Raw genomic sequence first — 17,537 nt, forward strand, 5'->3', positions numbered from 1 at the left:
GCGAATACAAGCGGCCGAAATGAGTTTCCTCCGCAGGGCGGCTGGGCTCAGCCTTAGGGATAGGGTGAGGAGCTCAGACATTCGGGAGGGACTCGGAGTAGAGCCGCTGCTCCTCCACATCGAGAGGAGCCAGTTGAGGTGGTTCGGGCATCTGGTAAGGACGCCTTCCGGACGCCTTCCTTGGGAGGTGTTTCGGGCATGTCCAACCGGGAGGAGACCTCAGGGCCGCCCCAGGACACGCTGGAGGGACTACATCACCCGGTTGGCCTGGGAACGCCTCGGGGTTCCTGCGGAAGAGCTGATGGAAGTGGCTGGGGAGAGGACTGTCTGGGCTTCCTTGCTGAGGCTGCTGCCCCCGCGACTCGGACCCGGATAAGCAGAGGACGACGAGACGAGAGACGAGACGAGAGACTGTAATTTTCTCTTTCTCAGTTAAATATGTTAAACGTTAAAGCTAACACAAACACTAATTAGCCTCAACTCCACTCTGTTCCCTCTGACAACATTCATCCACAACAGCAGAACAGTCCATCCAGCCAGTACAGTGAATGATGTCTATATAGTGTCTCCCATAGGATGAGAATATATCTGTGTTGGTTGAAGTGGTGCTATTAGAAGTAAGGACAGGTCATTTTGTACTGGATGGGCTGTAACATTAGCAAACCAGCTGCAAACAGTTTCATTTTCTTGTATATTTCGCTGGGACTAAGTGTCCGAGAGTTTAATCAACCCTCGTTAAGTGCTAATAAGCTAATTTGTATATGTAGTCACATGGGCAGAAAGTACAACACAGGGAAGCACTTCATTAACAGTGATTAACATCCATTAAGGAGAAGGTGTTTTTTCAATCTATACAATCTCACATTGATGTACAATTGCAGCAGAGTGTAATTTAATCGAGTGAACCACCCAAATACAGAAAATCCTACATCAGTGGGAGACACTGGCTTATACGACATAGTACACTCTATTTAGAAACATCTGTCCTTCTAATATCCTTAGATCAGGGGTGGGCAACCTCCAGTGGCTCCCTGTGTATTTGATAAAAACTTAAATGGAAATGAATAATGTTTTTTTTTTTTTTTTTTTTTACATTTACATTTTAACGTAATTTGTCATTGTTTTAAGCATAAATAAATTCTTACATTCTCCAACTGTAAACATGTGTAGCTTGCACACTAAGTTATGATTATTTTTAACATTTCTTCAACTAAAATCTTAAGTAGAATTTGTTCAGTGATCAATCATTCCTGTATTATAACTTTACTTTAGCTTAATTTACCCTCATAATATGTTTAGTAATACTGCTTGGACTGCCACATGTCCCACTTATCTCAATACAATTTTTCTAATTCAAAATACATTTTTGAGTGTGACTAGCTTTGCTAAAAGATGCAAATCATCTGTTTCTCTCTTTAGAAAATATTAACTGTCATCAATTTGTAATGTTTACATATAGTAGACTTGTGTAGTCATGAATAAATATGTACATCTCACTCATGACTTGCTGAGTATTCTCCAGAACTTTTTTTAAGTCATTCATTCATATTCCACAAGACACTCTATTACCACCTTTTGACACCTTTATCTTCCACATCGTCGGACTTCTCTTAATCAATATTCATTGAAATACAGACGCCCATCTCTCTGGAACAACCTTCTTCCATCTCTACAATCATCATTTTCATTATTGTCATTCAAAAAACACATGATAAGAACCCTTATTTGCAAAGACTATTAACACTTCATTGATTAATTTGTAATTTGTCTTCTTTTCTTTTTTTGTAAACTGTACATCTTCAACAATTTTGTATCACTTCTTAGTCTGGAAGTCTTGTTCAATTATGCATTCTTTGTTTTTATCTTTTTCTTTTTATGAATGATTGTGGTCATAGAGTCGGTAACTTTATAAGCCATTGTTGGCTTCTAACCTCTCCTGCAAAATGTTTTAACTTTTAATTTCTTTTTCCTGCATTTTCTATACATGTATATGTACAAATAAATTAAACTAAAATATGTGTGATATGTCTATGGCCTGATGCCTTAATTGCTCTCTAAATTGTGCCAAACCTTAGCAGCAGTGGCTTGTCTTGAGTCTCCCATAGCTACTGATTCAATCCAAAAAAAACAAAAAAAAAAAAAACACCAATGCTGCAAAGACTGGCTGTCTTGTGATAAAACATATTGATGAATTCATTTAGACGTGGTAGTTATGCTGATATGTTAATGTAGACTTATTAGGCTGTGTTACCTTCATTTTTTTATTTATATTTTGCAGCTGCAGATCCTTACCTTAGATCATAGTGTTGCTCAGAAGCAGCTTGGGTTCAAGTTTGTTTCCTGTAATCATCTACATAGCACACATTAATATGGCATAAATAAGTAAATAAATAAATAGTCTAACCCTAACTCTCTAATCTAAACTCTCCCATCTAGAACATTTGAATGTAAAACAGTGAATTGCTGTTTAGAAATTGAATTATGTGTTTCTTGAGTCTCAGGTGTGAGAACTAGTTCCACATCAACATTGTCCCCAAAAACTATTTCAGATGTTGCTGTGAACACTTAAAATCACACACACGTTTTTACTACTGCACACCTGAGAACCCTTGTCGACATAATGCATTCCCTTACCTTGAGCCTAACGTTTACCACAGAAACTCTATTCCAATCCCTAACCACTCATACTTATTTTTACCTAAAGTGCTTATATATTTGTTTTTAATTTAAGTATCTCTTTTATGTATGTTTATTCACATTATATATTATCTTCTAATACATTTTGTTTTTTTAAATTAAAAGGTGTATTGTCTTACTATTTTTTAATTATTATTTATTTAAACTGTCATTTTAACATTACTCATTTTAATTAATGCACAAAGCAAACGGTGAGCCATAAGAGTCCAACAGTAGTTTAACTAATCCTGCCTCTGCCCCTCCTGAGTGAGTGGACCACAAACATTTTAATGGATTCTAGACAACCATATAGAGATTTTTTTTTTTTTTTTTTTTTTTTTTTTTAAAAAAAGGGTCCTTGTGTGACTGTGCCCCTGATACCACTCATTAGACCGTTTTAACCCAAACCTGACCACTACCTTAACCTTACCCCAAATCTCCTCACTCTCAAGGTCTGAAACTCGGTATGGTCCTCACAAAGACAGAAGTACATATGGGCATATACACACTCAGAGAAAATCTTCCTGGAGCAAAGCTAGGTATCTGCAAGGATGAAATAAAATAGGTACAGTCGGAGGACTGAGGAATTAGGAAGCATGGGTGGTGCAGGATGGAAGGAGGGAGAAGATGGGAAGGACGAGGTGAGACAGAGGGCTGATGGTGATGGAGGGAGGGAAAGATGAAGAGGACAGCAGCGAGAGGGAAGCAGTGACTGGGTATCAACTGTATTTGGACAGTGAACCTGAGGAAATGAGGTCAGGGGACTGTAGTGACAGGGAGACTGAAAGAGAGGCTGTGTTCTCACCATAAAGTAAAGAAATAGGTGGAGCCTGTTCCAGCTGACGCCCTGGAAAGGTTGCCAGACGATCACACGGCGGACACATAAAGACAGATAACTATTTCTGCTCACATTCGCATCTGTGGGCGATTTAACTATTAAACACAATTTCCTCTGTAAATTAATTGGAGGCCAAGCACATAAAAATAACACAATTTACCATCAGGCCACTTCCTCTCCCATGCAGGCTCCAGAATAAATGCCCATAGAAAACACTTTATCTTCATTGGGAGAGTAGACCAGAAGAGCAGGCAGAAAAATGTCTGTGCACTTACTGGATTTTTCAACATCCACTTTGTCCCTACTCCCACTACACTCGGTAAAAGTTGGGAAAATTCAACTTTTCTTGGCAACAACCATCTGCGGTCACAGTAGGCAACTCTTTCCTGCAGCGTTGGTGGAGTTTTCTGTCATTGTCTCAACATCCAGTTTGCTGTTGGCGGTGTATGGAGCATGCAGTCTCAAACAGGGACATAGAGAAGGAAAATTACAGAGTTTCAGAAACACAAGCCTGGGTCACATGCTGAACTGCACTGTAGCCCTTATCACTAAATCTACTATAAATCTTTTTAGGGCTAAAAAGTTTTGAGTTTTGCAAACACTTTGTCCTCTATAAATCTCCAGAGGGCTCCTAGCTTGACTAACAATTTGCAATGCAATGTGACAGCGTACTGCACCGCAGCTCAGATCACAGGACTCCTGAATTAACTGAGCGAAGAGACTTTGTAGCTTATCTTAAAGTTTCTAGTGCGGTGTGACAGTGTCCTATAACATAGCTTGGATCACAGGGCTTCCATCCAATCTCCCCCGGTTTCTATTACTGCCTCTGGCTAAACCAACACAGCACAGCCTCCGATCTGCACACTATTACTGGACAGGTAGACTGGGATGTCCTACAAAGACTTCAAATAGCTGCTGTCTGCTGAACAGCATGAGAGAGAGAGGAGAGGTATGTATTTTAATGCTTTCAGTCTGCTCTGCACCCAGTCCTGGATAAGCTGCCACATCTCACACACACACACACACACGCACACACACACACACACACACACACACACACGGGAGAGTTTGGGGATGACACAGCTAAAGGGTAAGATGTGTGTGTATGTGTGAGTCTTTGGTCACAGTGAGCTACAGGCATGTCATGAAGTCACCGGCTGACAGACAGACAGATACACAGACAGTCAAACAAAACAAGAAGAGTGGACCTCTCGGTGACCCGTGTTTCTTTGTTTTGGTGGATGTGTGTGTGTGTGTGTGTGTGTGTGTGTATTTTGACAAGGTGTATTATTAGGTTGTCAGGAACCTGACAGAAGCAAAGAGGTCAGAATTACTGCCTTCTGACAGCTTCATGTATCTCGATTCAAAACACACACTCACACACACACCCACTCACACGGTGAGGAGAGAGGTCAGCAGGAGGGAGTAGTAAGTTCAGAGACTTCACAGCCTTGAAAAGCAAATGTGTCCTAAAGGTGTCAGTATGCTTCAAATAAAATGCGTGTGCAGACAATGTCAGAAAAGCCCTCCCTCAACACTTTCCCTTTGTCAGATTTTGGAGCTCTGTCCAATTTTTTTTTTTTTTTTTTTTTATAATTTTACAAAAACTCAAAATCCAAATTTCTCTGTTGTTTGTTTTGTTTTTTACACAATAGCTTCCATCACTGTTCATGTGTTCAATCAAGTGCAACACCATGAGTGCCATCAGGGTGAGAATGTCAAAAAAAAAGGGTGCCATAATCTTTATTTGTATAATTCATTGTGTCGTACCAATCTCTGTCATAGCTCTTCACCTTGCCTGACAGTGTGGCCATTTGGAACACTTATGCAAGTAGACAGTGTCAAAAGAAACTAGTGTATTCATGCGTACTGCGACCTGGCAACCACACGGTGACAACACGACTCTAGGAAGCCACTGCACCTGGCGTAAGAATTAGTGAAGCACATAATGCCTGTTAAAACCCCAAACTCATTTTAACACTTCCGTTTTTACACTGACGTCTCTTTACTGGAGGCAAAACACAGCATGCCACCATAGGGCTATAGGCTACGAAGGAGTCTTAAAATGTCGTCTTGATATGTTATTCGGTGCAAGAACAGAAGGAGTAATGGCTCAAAACTTCAATCTGAACACATGCCAGTGCCACTGCCTGTCAACAAAAACAGAGACAAGGGTTAAATGTGTTAGGACGAAAGGACTGGACGAAGGCGGTCATCAAAAATGCTTGCATGTGCAGCACACATTTCATATCAGGTTTGGGAAAAAGTATTTACTGTTGTAGGGATGAATAATGTTATGTGTATTAAGGGTTATCATGTTCACCTCATCAGAAATTGGAAAGGTATTCAGAGAAATATCGGATTTCTCCATAATTTTAACTTTTTAGCACATTAGCTAACGTTAGCTTCGATAACAAAACAAAATGGAGGAAACCGTTCAAGTGTCATCCTCCTTTGTAAGATTGGCACAGTAATAAACCACAAAGCAGGACATCCCACACTCCTGTCATATCATCCATCTACTGAGTGAGAGCATATAGGTCAGCTAGTCTGGTCCCGTTGGTCAGTGTTTACTTTCTCAAGTAACACTCGTAGTCCTGGAGAGTGTTGAGTGTTACCTGACATGATGTGTTTGTAAATTCAGTCCGATGCTCTACACTGACAGCCCTGCTGATTGAAGAAATGGAGCCTCATACTTCTACATAAATTAAAAAACAGTTAAATTAACCACACATTCACTCCGCTCGGCACTCTGCTGCTCCCACTCCCCAGACAGAGTGCACAGCCACTCCGAGAGTGTGATGCTCTGGATAACCGAACGGTATATTACGACAGCGTTAGGAATTTACAAAGAGTCCAGTTTGTGCCAGAGTGCACTCCAGCACTCAGAATGAGTATTTCTGAATGCACCACTCGCATCACGTTCCTCCATTGTCTAAAACAATCCAACAGAACTTGTTAGCTTGCGCTGACTAATGTCTGTGGAGAACTGTTTTGCCTCTAGCTAAGCCCCATCCACCAAAAAACATCATACTGTTCACAAACAGTAAAAGGGTTTGTGGGTGACAAGTTTTAGTTTTCATGCTAAGCTAGGCTAATCCTGATTCCAGCTTCATATTTACAGATATACTATGAAGGATTTTCCTAATATAGAATGTATGGACTCATACTGAAATAATCCCTCTTAATCATCACTTATGACCCAGCAGAAGTGTGTGGCCGTGTATTTTCCTGCATATTCTCTGCCCTCTGCTTGTATTGTCAGATTTTTTCATGTGAGGTCGGGGATTCATTAAGAGGTAGTGACCAGGTACTGGACCGTAAGCAGCAGGCATCCAAGAGACACAGTGTCAAAAAATATGGTGAGCATTTTTACAAATAGTGCCCCACAATCTTGCATAGTACACCTTTATTAGGCAGATGAGAGAGTGGCTTCAATCTTCTGATTTAACTCATGGCAAGAAAGGAAATATTTCCCAGTTTCCTTGCTGTATTTTCATCTACTCATTCCTACATCTTCCGTGATGTGCTTTACAAAATATCTAATGATCAAACTATGAAAAAATAAAACAAGAAGGTGTTAATGTTTCTGGAAGATTCTGGAATTGCCAACCAAGGAGGCACGGAATGTCTTGGAAACCTCAATACTCATCACTTCCATTGGCACATATTAATCAGTAGCGAGACCTCAAGCACAATCACTAACTATATAGCCGTGCCCTGTTGTGGTATTCTTACAATCTATTTCATGACTTAAGAAGAACCTCCTTCCCATTTTTGGGTTTGATAATCACCTTAAGTGAACGAGGAGATGAAATACATCTGCCTCTGAGCTCTAATTAATCCACTTAGCAGCACTTACAGTAAGTTTTAGCCTCTCCTCAGGAAGGCAGTTAGGTGTAGCCAGCGTGTTAAGAGGCAAAGAGCGGGATGCTTGGATTAATAAATGGCTGCTGGTACTCCCTTTTCAATCCCTGATTTCTCTTGTGCCTCAGGGAGGGATTTTTCAACAAGATCTTTTTCATTCCGTGTTATAAACAAGCGATTTAGCCACCCCAGAGAGATGGTTCAGATTTGGAAACTTATATAACTGTGTTTGCAAGGAGGAGTGTGGATTATGAGAAATATCCTCCTCCAGAACTTTTCCTTGACTAAAAAGCCCCAGTCTGCAGGCTGTCAGATGGTATAGTTTGATATCACAATTTATCTTTGCATCACTTTAATTATAATGTAAAGTGGTACCCATTATAAGCAGTATTATGTATTCGCCGTTCATTCACTTCACCACTTTAGTAGTGAAAGTGTATTTTATTTCTCTCTACGCATCCATCTGAGTACACAGAAAATTGCTGAGAAGAACTTGAATGCTGCACAGAAAAAACACCCATTACACAGTACATGTAAATTCATCTGTTTTACATCAATTGGCTTAAAAAGACACAAATATGCAAATGCAGTAAACTCTGACAAGAGTGATAGCGTGCTGCTGCTGCTGCGCTCTCCAAGGTCCTGAACCTGCAGTTAGTCAGCACCAAGGGAGCTGTCCAAGGTACAAGCTGCTGTCCACACTGATAGCCACTTGGATGCTCCAGCCAATGACTGCCATGTCTAATCTCTGATTCATCTGTTTGTTAGGTTGAAGATACCCTGTGCAAGTTTCATTCTGGTTGCTGAGTCTTGAGTATGCCTCCCAAGTTTACTCCCTTGTTTCTCTTGTCTCTCAAACAACTTTCTTAAAAGATAAGGCTGGAGATATTTTATGTTTCGTCATTATCAACACATCCCGTAAAAGACCCAAACCAACAGTGCATTTGTCTGTGTGGTTCTCAGCACATGTGTAACTACTGAGTATAAATCTTCATGAATATGTACTTTCATTTTTTTAAATGGAAATCGTGTTTTTGTAGAAGTCTATTTTATCTATTTTTTTTCTATCTATTTATCTATTTTTTATAATTGTGAGTGTATTTATGGCAACAGGATGGTGTATGTGAGGTCGAGTGAAGATAGGGTACAGTGACCAAGTTTATAGTAACATAAGAGTTCATTGGAGTCCTATGTATGCTATTAAGCTATGTCAGGCTGACATCAACAATGCATGTTATCAAGATCATGAGAACTGCAGATAATAACAAAAATAGATAATGAAACCAGACGTGTTCTTTAAATTACAATTGCTGGATGTTTCTTGAGTCATAGAGTGACAGTTTGCAAGGCTTGTTAATAAAAATAATAAGCCTTGTTTACTGCAGTGTTATTTTGTTTGTTTGCTTTTTGACGAATCAACACAAAAATGTGAGAACTTCTACAGCCCCGCTTCTATCTGTATTTGGCTTCTCAACTGACTTTTAAAAGTATGGCAGCAAAAGAAAATTCCTTCTGTGTATCTTATTGAGGATGGCAAAAGAAGAGACCATCTCTGAGCAATATATTTATGATGTGATTTTCAAACACGTGGTCCAAATCAGAATAAATAAATCCAAACTGAGAACTTATCACCATCACTGTTTTCTCAAATCTCAAAATGACTCTGAACCAAACCAACACACACAGCAGAGCAACATCATATGAAATAACACATATTGTCAGCACCCAGGGAGCAATCATAATAACAGCAATCAGCTCCAAAAGAGAAAAATAAAATTCATTGGTGGCACATAAAATGTGAATTTCTGCCTTCATGGCATGACATGCAGACACCTGTGGGACATGTGAAACAGGAGGAGCAGCTGTAATTCAGGTGGTACTTTTGGAGACTAACCTGTCGATGATGCCACACATGTCAATCTGCAAGTGGCTGTAGTTTCCCAGCAGCCTTTGTTGCACCTTGATCAGGTCAACAGTTTGGTTATCCAGAGTCAAGAGACGCATACAGCCCTGAAACACTTTGAAGGGGTTCCTACACTCCTGAGTGCTCTCCTGAGCAGGGCAACCTGGGGAGGGAATCATGTGACACTCAGTCAGTGGTTGGGCTGCAGCTTTGTATTTGTTTATATGCTGAGCAATTTACCTTTATGTCATCTGAATATGAGCCACATGAAGTAAGATCAAACATTTGGGAAGAAACCAAGACATAATATGCAATATGCATGTCTAATGCAAATACTGCAGTCTGTGTTGGTATTAACAGAAAGTGTAAACAGACTGCAGCACATTCAGTGGTGAAGTGAAGTTTCAATTTCAGCTAAACTCAGCAGTGTCTTTTAATGAATATATAGATTATTTTTATAATTGCATGGTGTAGTGTGCTAAAACACCAACCCTGGTGGGAGTCACTCTTCATTATGAACTAAAAAGGTTTACAGTTAGCACGTCTTCATGTGAGAAGTTACGGATGGCAGCTTTAAAGTTGTGATAAAACTTACATTAATGGGTGTTAAAAATGATAATGCTATTTGGTTGAATCGCACTGTGAAATCCTTCCTGACTGCCAAGGCTGGGTGCAAAGAACACTGAATAATTTTTATGTTGAGAATTTATGCCAAAGACGTCACTTGTGACACAGGATGACAAAGGCCAACAGACACTGTGACTGCCACTGTCGTCTAGAGAGAAGGCTCCTCTGGGTTATTATTCACAGCATTTAGCTAACAAGCTGCTCTTGTCATTTTAAAAGGGATCACCATTCAGCACTGTAGATTGATTTCCTCTCCCAAGACTGCATGCAGCCAGTGATAACTAGGTGCATATACTCAAGTACTGTACTTAAAGGTATACTGAATGACTTTTACTTGTCTACACTGTGGTATTGCTAGATGTGTGTACTTTTTCCACTGCTGCATCTAGCTGCAGTTTGGTTACATTCCACAGGGAGAACAGGACTTCCCTTGCTCCCCTTTCCTTAGCAAAAATACATTTTCAGACTCAATGTTAAATTCATACATCTTTTTGTTCTCCCCTGCATAATCTTTGTATTTGATGAGGCAGATTTTGGATTCTCTATCCTCATCTAAGCTCTTAGAACAGGCAGACCTGAGGTGGCTGTCATATAAACCCACTCTTCTTCAATCTATGTGAACGAGCTCTATGTCTTATCCATCAGTGATTCATGCTTGAGGTTGATCCTGGATGGTGGCAATCTGTGGCCAAATACAGCATCGCTGCTCCAGGCTCAGCAGTGCTCTAATTACAGTCAGCCCATCAGGCGCAGAGTTCGACACCTCCCAGCAGAGGAGGGAGGAAAGATGAGTCACTGTTTATTGTCACTTTGAATTTTAGGAGCTCAAAAGAAGATTTTGTTGGAGCTGCTTTCCTCGTGGCAGGGACAATGACTCATGGAGGAAGTTTTCAAAATTTGGTATTACACTTTGAGGATTAAAGATCACTTTAAGTCACTACTGGAGTCAAACTTACTGTTTTTTTAATCATAAGGAGACAGTGCTCTACAATTTTAACACTGAACTGCCATGTGACTTGTGCTGTGTTGGACCAAAAGGCAGTTCGAGCAGCATATCCTCATACAACACTTTGTATGATAACTTACAAAAAGTTATGAATATGGTTCTGTGATATCTTGTGAAAAGCACCCCGACCAGTTAGGTTAGGTTTAGTTAAAGAATTATGGTTGGGCGTTGTCAAAATACGCACTTTACATATTGAAGGTTACCATAATGTAACCCTAGTTCTATCAGCATAAGCCCCTCTACTGGACTCTTTGGGTAACAGTCTTCCAATCATGAGCATGCATTCAACCACTGAACTTTGTATAAACGTAGCCAGCCATTTAAGACGTGCCTACCAGAATACTTTTGGAGCCCAAGTATACAAGGCAGTACTGTGACACTGTCCTCCATCCTGCACTCTTCAGTGAACAGCGTCATAGCAACTGGGCCCACAGTTAGATGGCTCCTCCTGTGCTAATATAACTAAGGTGACAATATCGTAACCTTTGTTCTCTCTCACACAGGCTCTGCCCCCTACTGGACACTTTGGGTACGGTGGGTGGAGCTAGCTGAATGAACGCCCTGTCATGACAGAACACTAACCCAGTCACACTGATGCTGACTGGCTAAAGGTAAGTCGCTGTAGCCCGTCTGCTTCTTCATAACCCAGGCTGCCAGCCAACCCAGGTGGTAAGCAACAGAACTAGGTGGAGCAATGGCCTAACCTCACAGGGGTTGAAAGACAAGCAATAGGCAGCAGTAGCTCAGTCCATGGGGACTTGGGTTGGGAACCGGAGGGTCGCCTGTACAAGTCTCATCTGGACCAAAATATGGAGCGACCCACAGACCCTGAAAAGGAGCACAACAAGTCAAAGAGATACAACCATGAACACTATGAATAGACAGGGCTGCTGTACACATGTCCTTGGCACCCAACTCCCACTGGTCGGTGGGCATATCACCTGTCTCTGAAGATCAGAGGATGGCAGATAGTGTCATGGTACTGCGTTATATACTATGTCTTCCGCACGTTACTGGGTAGGCAAGTCCTAAATGGCTGGCTACGTGTATGCAAATTTAGTGGATAAAAGTGTGTTCATGGTTGGAGAAGAGTATTACCTATAGAGTCCAGTAGAGGGCAGAGACTGTTTGAGATAGAACACAACATTACCTACAGAATGTAATGTTACATACTTAACATACAGTATCTAATGTAACTTAAAATAACTCAGTGTTGACTTTGGGTATAACATGTAAAGCTGTTTCCTGGGTAACAGTCCTGGATTAGCTTGACCCATCCACCACCTCGACCACCTTCCTAATCGGGTTTTGTCACTCTGGACTGCGCATAGCTAATAATTACATGGGTTATTCACGAACTCTAGTGCATTGCATTTCGTGGGTATACGTATGAGCAGTCCACGAGAACAGCTTGTTTCAAGGCCAAAATGTCATTAACAGACAATGAGATGTGTGCAGTGGGTTAATGTATGCACCTACAGCATACGCCATTATTTGTGTCTGCAGGAGTACGTGCAGACTAATTGGAGGGAGAGTACATACAAGTGCTGCAGAGAGAGGATAGGGAGTATAAAAGACAAGAAGGCTTGAGAGACATTAAAGTGGAAAGTGATTGGAAAAAAGAGGAATGCATCGAGGAAGGAAAGAAGAGCAAAAGGAAAATGGGAAAAAGAGAAGAGAAAAGTCATTTGAAGGAAGAAAACCTCAAAGAAAGAGAGAGGAAACTGGGGGAGGAGTGGAGAGGGAGAGACTAAGCAGCTTTATGGATTCATCTCTCTCTGGGTGGCACTAAACCTCCCAAGTAGATCTGAAGATGATAATTATTACCTGAGTACCTCAGTGAATTTTAACTAGTCCTAAATGTCCATGTCAGCAGTTTTCCCATCTCGAGGTCTACTTGAGGTGCAATTTAAAATATCTGACAAGAGAGGGTTTTTAGTGGAAGATGCACAACTTTTGGCAGCTGTCCTCAACTGTAGCCACAGTGCCTGTGAATCAAGTTTCTTTTAAGTTCCTCTCCATGCATTGATTAAACCCTTAAAACCCATCTCTCTTCATCGAAAGTACATATGTAGTAGTGTCCATTTTCATGCTTTACAATGGCTTAGATGTAACTCTATACCTTTGCATTAAGTATGCAGAGATCAACATGAATATGCAAATCAGTCCATGCCTCTATCTCCACCCATCCCTCCGCTGCTCGCCTGCAGCTCACGCATACCTGCCCACTTTCGACTCTGCTAATCAAACACACAAAGCTCTGCTTGTAAATGATAATAGAAAACATGAGCCTTCAGCTTGACTACATTATAACAGCTGATAATGTACTGCTAATGTTAGACAAACCTTGTTCCCATTCACTAGCTCTGACAAGAGGAAGTGAAAGTAAAACATAGCTTACAAAAAACTGATACGTAGCCTGGCTTCTCCTCTGATAAGCCTCATTTTACTATATTCTTATGGGATTGGTACACTGCAGTTCAAAGGAGGAAATGCCCAGCCATACTGTGACTAGTTATTTTGCTTATGATGTGTTGTACCATAAATAAATCACCATATTGACATGTTAATGACATTAAAAACTTGATTTTCACCTGATGGCTTCATAACTGCTAACAAAACCAGATATAGCATTTCATGCCGTCTTACCACCGAAGAAGAGTTGACTGTCTGTGTTTAGAGGAAGTGGGATGCTGGTGTGAGCAGTGGCTCCCTCGTCTTTGTCCACTGTGATGCTCAGATGATCTTGTCTGGAGTTCAGCTCCACAGAATGCCACTGACCATCATTCAGAGCTGAGCCTTTACACACACACACAGATATAAACATTCGTACTACGACTGCCTACTGATAGTCGACCAAATGTTAGTCAACCAAAAGGTCATTAGCCGGCAAGATTTCATTGGTCGCTTAGTTGCAGAAAAAAACAAAAAAAAACAAACTCTATTAGAAACTGCACTTTGTCCCACGGACAATAGACCTACACACTAAATGACGACTATTGGACCAGGAATATTCTTAGTCGAGGGCAGCCCCAATTAATGCACTTTAGACCAATTACTGGCACCCCAAAACCTTGATTGGACCGACCTGCGCTGAGCTCCAGCTGGGCCCTGCCAGCATTATTGATCTGTAGGCGGAGTCTGGCCTCACTCAGGTACAGCCAGACTGTGCCCTCGTGCTGCGGGAGGTCAAAGGTCAACAGAAGCCCTGCTTTGTTCCACGTGCGAAACTGCAGCGCCACAGAGACAACCCCTGATGACCACGACGCCAGTCCTGGCAACTGCAGGAAGCTCTGTGAGTCTGTGAACGTCACAGCGACTGAAACTTGCTCAGCACAAGAAAAGGTCACATTGCCCTGAGAAAGAGAGGTAGGAAGGGGGGAAGAGAGCGAAAGAGAGAGAGCGACATGATTATGAGAGAGATAATAAAACATGAATATTCATTAGTTGCAGAGGCTGACTCGGTTTGACTGGATGTCACAGAGGTCTCATCAGCAGCTCTCTGAAAAAGGACATCTGTATTACCATATTGATATCAGCCGAGCAGCTAAAATAAGCTAGAAAACCGGAAGCATCAGGGTCACAGCATTTGCACCCACTATTCACCACTTATCTCACATAATCCCAGCATGGCATCAGCAAATAGAAACGAAACAATTGTTGAACTGTTTTCAGAAAAGTTTTATCCAAAGTTCAGAGGTATTAGCATGATTTAAACTTCCACAAAAACTAACTAACCTTTGGAGAGAAACAAAGATACTCAGCACAATGGATGTATGATATGGTTAGTATAATTTATTCAGGGAAATCTCCTATACAGCACCATGTGAGGCACACATTGCACATTCACCGCCATTAACATAAAGTTCATAATAAATTAACTTTTTTCTGATGACTGTCTTTCCCTGTTTCCATCCTCCCCGTCTCCTTTACTTTCTTCTTCTTCTTCTTCTTCTTCTTCTTCTTCTTCTTCTCCTTCTCCTACTCCGCTACTTTTTCTTCTCAAGTTTTTTGCTTTGGGCCTTGTAGCTCCAAAAATGTGCAAGTGATGACATTGGCAATGATAATGAAGGGGAATATGATGATGCTAATGACAAAGATGATGATGATGACGGGTGTAAAAATGAAGAGGATGATGATGCAGTTGATGGAAATAATGATAGTGACAGTAATAATCGTGACAGTGACCATTAGCATAATAATGACATTGATGCAGAACAGGGAGGAGGCAAAAACAGTGGGAGGAAGAGCACAAAAAGTCTGTGGTAGACAAATGTCATCAACTTGTTTTAGAGTTTCTCATCATGGCAGCATGATGAAGAAAACTGCAGAACAATAATGAATTAGTGACATGATTAAGTGACAATTAGATGACTTTACTAGGATCATGAGAAGGTTTCAGCAAAAGCAACATTACGTCTGTGATGACTTGATCTTGTGCGAGCTTGAAATTAGCTTGAAGCCACGGATTAAATTATGTTCTGTTTGTAGGTGCTATTTTGTCAGATACTTGCCATGCTCCTTACTCTGACCAATCAGATAGAGCCCTCGCGTTAGGCATCATCATTGGTCAGAATCTGCATGCATGTGAGTGACCTTTACTAGAATACTGCTGTACTACTCTGGTAAGTGCCAGGGAGGAGCTGGTGTGTAACAAAATAAAGTCACACTTCAGTATTTTGGATACGGCAGAGATGGCATGGCACAAACATGTAATCAGATACTGTAATCCTGTCAATTTATCTTGCATTCTGGCTACACTGAAGATGTAACAGATGGGACAAGGAGTACTCACGGAGCGGATGTGCTGCAGAATGTATCTTTTAACTGGCTACACCTGCAGAACACATATGGTGTAGGGTTGTGTAAGTCACAAGCATAACAAGATGGTGAGCTATTGTTTTGGGATTTCGTGAATTGCTTCTTCAGTTTTTGGATCCAGCACAGTGTTGTGAAACTTTTTCACTGAGTAAGTGTAAGTTAAACTCTAACAACTGCACACTACAGTAAGCTATGTACAGTAAGGGATACTGTTACTAAGATACCGCCAGCAAATAAATGCCAACAGGGTGATCAGGACCCCAAAGCGGAAGTCCTGATTGACACAAGGTAGCCCTGTCAATCTTGAGTTAAAATGAGATTATTCTGGGGCGTCGATGACTTAGTGGTAGAGCAGGCGCCCCATGTACAACGCTGTTGCCGCAGTGGCTCAGGTTCAAATCCAGCCTGTGGCCCTTTGCTGCATGTCATCCCCCTCTCTCTCTCCCCCTTTCATGCTTACCTGTCCTGTCCATTAAAGGCAAATTCCCCAAAAAATATCTTTAAGAAATTAGAGTATTTCATTAATTTGTTGGCGTTACAGACAAACTAACAAACAAAGTAGCTGGCCATATCAACTGTCAGTTAAACAGATAGACTCAGCAGTTGTCATTCAGAAGGAAATGAATTCAGCTAATGTCAGATTTATTTTCATTCATATTGAAAGTAAGTAAGTATCCTTACGCAAGATACTGAACCTCAAATTGCTCACGATGGCTGTTTCATCAGTGTGTGAGAGTGTTTGAATGGTCACTGAGTAGTAGGTGGCACCATCTATGGTAGCCTCAGCTGCCAGTGTGTCAATGAGTGAATGTGACATGTAGTGTAAAAGCACCTTGAGTGGTTGGAAGACTAGAAAGGTGCTATACAAGTGCAGTCCATTCACCATTTACAATATTTCCTTCAGGTGAAGGTAGCAGAGAAAAATTCTTCACCTCCTCATTACTTCTGTTACAGTCACTATTCATGTGAATATCCATGCTAGGGCTTTGACATGTACATTAAAATGGCAGTCTGATTGCCATGATGATGAATTCCATCCTACTTAACCACATCTATATTCTCTGCTTAAATTCTCCACTAGGTTTGCTGTTGTGCACTGCCTGTAGACCAAAACAAAGTGTCATGAGCCACACCTCCCTCTACCTCTGCTCTCCACCACCCACCCCACTCGCCTCGTCCAGTGTTGCCAACTTAGCAACTTTGTCGCTATATTTAGGAACTTTTCAGACCCCTCTAGTGACTCTTTTTCAAAAAAGCGACTAGCGACAAATCTAGCGACTTTTTCTGATGTTATTGAAGACTTCTGGAGACTCTGTTGTGAGAGCACGTATCATTCTTATTCTTCTCAACGGGCAGCAGATGCTACCGTGGGCTCCTCTCGCCCCAAATCACTCACAGACGGCCCAGTCCTCCCTCCCAGCAGCAGTCAGAGCAGGAGACATTAACCCCTCCACGTCCAGACTGCAAGTGAATCGCGCATGCGCGGAACCGCCGCTGGCTGATCTATCACTCTGATCCCGACCTGGTTTACAGTCAGGGCGGGATGTAAATGTAAAATTTTATTTGTCTAATATAAATCACTGAAAGAAGGTTCATTTGTAGTTCTAAACATATTCAGGGTGTTTTTTTACTCAGTTTTTGTCTCTCCCACGACATTATTCCTCTCTCCTACAGCAGCCATTACAATTACATGCATATGGACAATTATGCAAATTAGGCGATGACGTCATTTAGCGACTTCTAGCGACTTTTAGGACAGCCAATAGCTACTTTTCTTACTGAGGAGTTGGCAACAGTGG

General features: G+C 41.3%; 1 protein-coding gene across 2 annotated transcripts in view; it reads right to left on the reverse strand.

Annotated features, from left to right (window-relative positions):
- The window catches only part of LOC125895479 (contactin-associated protein-like 4), a 171,025-nt gene that overhangs the window by 62,263 nt on the left and 91,225 nt on the right, over window positions 1-17,537 (reverse strand). For both annotated transcript variants that reach the window (XM_049587347.1, XM_049587348.1), the window contains 3 exons: window positions 14,006-14,273; window positions 13,567-13,716; window positions 9,276-9,447 (listed from right to left, as the gene is read on the reverse strand). In XM_049587347.1, the coding sequence (XP_049443304.1) occupies window positions 9,276-9,447; window positions 13,567-13,716; window positions 14,006-14,273 (590 nt within the window). The remainder of the gene's footprint in view (window positions 1-9,275; window positions 9,448-13,566; window positions 13,717-14,005; window positions 14,274-17,537) is intronic.

This window comes from Epinephelus fuscoguttatus, linkage group LG10 (assembly GCF_011397635.1).
Source record: "Epinephelus fuscoguttatus linkage group LG10, E.fuscoguttatus.final_Chr_v1".
NCBI classification, from domain to species: Eukaryota; Metazoa; Chordata; class Actinopteri; order Perciformes; family Serranidae; genus Epinephelus; species Epinephelus fuscoguttatus.